This window comes from Megalobrama amblycephala, linkage group LG15 (genome assembly GCF_018812025.1).
Source record: "Megalobrama amblycephala isolate DHTTF-2021 linkage group LG15, ASM1881202v1, whole genome shotgun sequence".
Lineage (NCBI taxonomy): Eukaryota > Metazoa > Chordata > Actinopteri > Cypriniformes > Xenocyprididae > Megalobrama > Megalobrama amblycephala.
Genome location: NC_063058.1, coordinates 30,869,706 through 30,873,583, shown reverse-complemented (window position 1 = coordinate 30,873,583; position 3,878 = coordinate 30,869,706). Strand labels below are relative to the sequence as shown.

Sequence of the window (3,878 nt, the reverse complement as noted above, 5' to 3'; positions counted from 1 at the left end):
GGTGGGACTGACTGCGGAGGCATCCTCACGCTGTAGTCATCACCAGAAGAAAAAGGAAAAGGGAGAGGGGGCAGAACGTTCAGCGGAGGCAGCCTCGCGCTGGATTCCGCCCCTTTGTGAGAATTAGGAAGGAAAGTAGGAACAGAAGAAAAAGAAATTAAGTGAGAAGGTATTTCTGTCTCATGCCTGGAGGATCTCGAACCTGAAAATAAAACCTGAGGGTTATTTGGAGCCGGAGGAAGTACGAGCGGTCATTAAAGTAGTTGCGTTGAATTTTGTTTTTAGGGTTTTTTTGATTGAAGTTCAGGCGAGCAGGGTGAGTAGCTGCTTATATGCTCTGGTCGTTAATTGAAAGATTAGGGTTCCCTCCTCTTGAAATTATGTTTGAATTTCACTAATTGAAAGATTAGATGGGTTCACTCCTCCCGAAATTATGTTGTGAACTTAACTTATAATGTGAGGAAAACAAAATGCCACAATGTTTGTTTATTCTCTTATTTATTTCTGTAGGATGAAGAGATACAGATCAAGGATCAGTAACAAGATACACTTAAAAAGGTATTATTTAACATTCTAGATTTACTACTTTAACAAAACACTTTTGAGTCACATGTGATATTCATGGGTCCTGTCTGTCTCAGTGCTGAAACTCTTTATACAAACTTACATGTACAGACAGATCAGAGTATAGTGTATTAAACTGACTTTATACAGTAATCTACTGCAAATTTCAAAAACATTATTTAATGATTCTTCATGATTTTCATCTTAAATCATACGCTGAAGGTTCAGAATTATTGGAATCACATTCTTCAAAGCTCCTGTTATCTTAAGGGAAACAGCAGGTAACCACTGAAAGAGTTGTGGTTACTTGCATTATCAAATAATCTCTTGCCATTCCAAAGTCTCACATAGACAACATCTCCAACCTCCAGGATCAACACAACTCCATTTGAGGAGTTTAAATCATTCTGAGCCTGATGATCAAATGCTGCAACCACATGCTGTCCATTCTTAACAATGGCTGCAGATGCTATAGTTGGGGCATGACCAAATGCAGAGACTCTGAACATGTACGCTCCTTTCAGTGGGGCTGTGAAAATACCTAAATCAAATAACAAGAGATACAGAATCAGCTGTTTCCTGTATGATTGCTTCATTACCAAACATACTGTGTAATAATTTTGAAAGATGGCAGATCATTTAATTCTCTTATACACATTATACAACTGCAGAGAGGTCTGAATGGAGCAGAAGGTTTTCATTACTATAAACTGAGTTTTATGATAATTACCTGTAATTGGGTTGTAGGCGTTCCCTATGTTTGTGAAGACGTTCCTGTAGGTTAGTGTGATCGCAGTGGTAAAAGGACCAATATATCCACTACCAGATTGCATCAGTGAAGCTGAAAAAGCTATTTCTCTGTCTGTTATTGAAAAACATAAGCAATATTGTGATATATTACTGTATTACACTGAGAATGAATACACTGAATTTAACATCATTCAAGCACACTTTCACCTCTATTTTCCTTTCTCAACTCCACTTGACTCAGAGTAAGATTTGAAATTTCTGTGAAGGAATAAAGATTAAAAGTTAAATGACATTTACACTGATTATTGTAATAGATAACACAATTTACACAGTATACACTTGACTTTACACTAACATTTACACTATACAATGTATTGCATTGGTGTTTTACTTTGAGGATCATTGATAAAAGAGTGAATGTTTTGGTGAAGTACCTTCATCTTTCTTCTTTAGCTCTTCCAGGATAAACGTCTGTTGTTCCTTCAGTTGCGTCTCTAAAGCTCTGATGTTTCCTTTCTGCTCTGTAACGGTGGCGGTCAGTTCTCTGATGTTTCCTTTCTGCTCTGTAACGGTGGCGGTCAGTTCTCTGTTCTTTTCTTTCTGCTCTGTAACGGTGGCGGTCAGTTCTCTGATGTTTCCTTTCTGCTCTGTAACGGTGGCGGTCAGTTCTCTGTTCTTTTCTTTCTGCTCTGTAACGGTGGCGGTCAGTTCTCTGATGTTTCCTTTCTGCTCTGTAACGGTGGCGGTCAGTTCTCTCAGTGCTGCATGGATGTCAGGGATGCCCAGATCACAGTATTGTTGTCTGTCAGTTGAAGCTTCAGCTCTCAAAGTGTCTGTTTGAGGTGGATTCTGTCTTCCGTCCTCAGAGCTGATCTGTTGACTGATCTCATTCTCATTGAGTCCTCCATCTACCTGCTGCTGGACGACAAACACAAAGGTTTCCAACAGCAGCAGTATACATACTAAAGCTTTCATTCTTCACTGATGTTTGTTTCCAGCTCTTGCTCTGTCATCCTCACAGCCTCTCATGTTCCTTTTATAGTGTCCTGATTTACTGTCTTTTGTACATGATTTACATTGCTTCAGATAAATAAGTAGTTCAAGTTAATTGTTAATCAAAGGGATTGTTCCAGTAGATGTTTATCTCTATTCACAACATTTGTGACACTATGTTGATCTCAACAGAAAACAACTTTGACTCAAAGTTTGTTTTTTTTTTGTTTTTTTTAGTGTTTTATATTTATAGATTATTTTTTTATAGATCAGCGTTCTGTATCCTTATGGGACAAGGAGGGATAATCACAAAAACCTCCGGTCATATGAATGGATTGTCTGATCTGTGCGCTAGTGGAGGTTAAAATATCATACTTCAATAGTATTTATTGGACCTAACTTAATAAAACAGGCTGTGTAATTAAAGGATTAGTTCACTTAAGAATTAAAATTTTCTGATAATTTACTCACCCCCATGTCATCCAACATGTTTATGTCTTTCTTTCTTCAGTCAAAAATAAATTAAGGTTTTTGATGAAAACATTCCAGGATTTTTCTCCATATAGTGGACTTCACTGGGGTTCAACAGGTTGAAGGTCCAAATGTCAGTTTCAGTGCAGCTTCAAAGAGCTCTACATGATCCCTTGACATGAGTCTTATCTACTGAAACAAAAAAGACGTAGGCGGAAGTACAGATCCTTTGTCCACAAAGTGAACAAGCAAATACTAAGCCAAACGCCCTTTACAAAAAAAGGTTAAAAAAACATCTTGGATGACATGGGGGTGAGTAAATTATCAGGAAATTTGATTTGAATCACTCTCTGGTATCATTGTGAATATCTTACAAACGTTACCAGGTTTACCAGCTTTATGCTATGAAAAGAAAGTTAAAGATTGGATGTTCATTTAAATAGGAAAAAAATTGTAAGTGATGTTTACATCTATAATGTTGAAGACTTATACTAATTAAACAATTGCTGCTGATGGAGTTTAGTATAAAATAAAAATAAGAATATGAAAATATTAAATGTAATTATTAACCTGATTTACAACTTTTCCCGTACAAGAATGCTCTAGATTTTGGGAAACTGGATTTACGCACTTATGATAAAGTTTACAATACCTTGTTTTACAGTACCATAATATGAGCTGTTGTTTTGCGGTGTGCTTTGATCTTAACACCTTATCTTGTTATTTATTACCTGAATTACCACTCTCTCTCCTTTGTCCCTTGTGTTCAGCAATTGGTGAAAAGATTGAAAGTGAAATTGGGTTTTCTATTTTAGAATCAAATCCTGCCTTTCCTTCGAGGCTAAAAAGAGGCTTGTTGCCGCCACTTTCATTTCTGTACTAGACTATAGTGATGTTATATATATGTACTAGGGGTGTAACGATTCCCTCGTTTTCTCCATGCATCGATTAGAAATCCTGACGATGCATATGCATCGATCTTGAAACATGTTTTTTTGAATCGTGAATCGTTAATTTTGGCCGATAATCAATGTAAAATGCTAAGAATCGGATTAATTGCGATTCTATAGCGATTTAGTGCTTTAAAATATATAAACATT

At 36.7% G+C, this 3,878-nt stretch overlaps 1 protein-coding gene across 1 annotated transcript; it reads right to left on the bottom strand.

Annotated features, from left to right (window-relative positions):
* Nucleotides 1-476: 476 nt before the first annotated feature.
* On the bottom strand, nt 477-1,553 carry LOC125247372 (complement C1q-like protein 4). The gene is made up of 3 exons (XM_048158632.1): nt 1,522-1,553; nt 1,295-1,426; nt 477-1,105 (listed from the first exon to the last, which is right to left on the bottom strand). The coding sequence occupies exons 2-3, from the start codon at nt 1,395-1,397 to the stop codon at nt 825-827; spliced, it is 384 nt and encodes a 127-aa protein (XP_048014589.1). The 5' UTR covers nt 1,398-1,426; nt 1,522-1,553; the 3' UTR covers nt 477-824.
* Nucleotides 1,554-3,878: the final 2,325 nt, after the last annotated feature.

What these genes read in the sequence shown, in the direction of transcription:
- LOC125247372 (XM_048158632.1), bottom strand. Translation starts at nt 1,397, where the DNA reads ATGCAATCTGGTAGTGGATATATTGGTCCTTTTACCACTGCGATCACA. An exon ending in CGCCTACAACCCAATTACAG is followed by an intron (nt 1,106 to 1,294) that starts GTAATTATCATA and finishes TATTTGATTTAG; the next exon opens with GTATTTTCACAGCCCCACTG.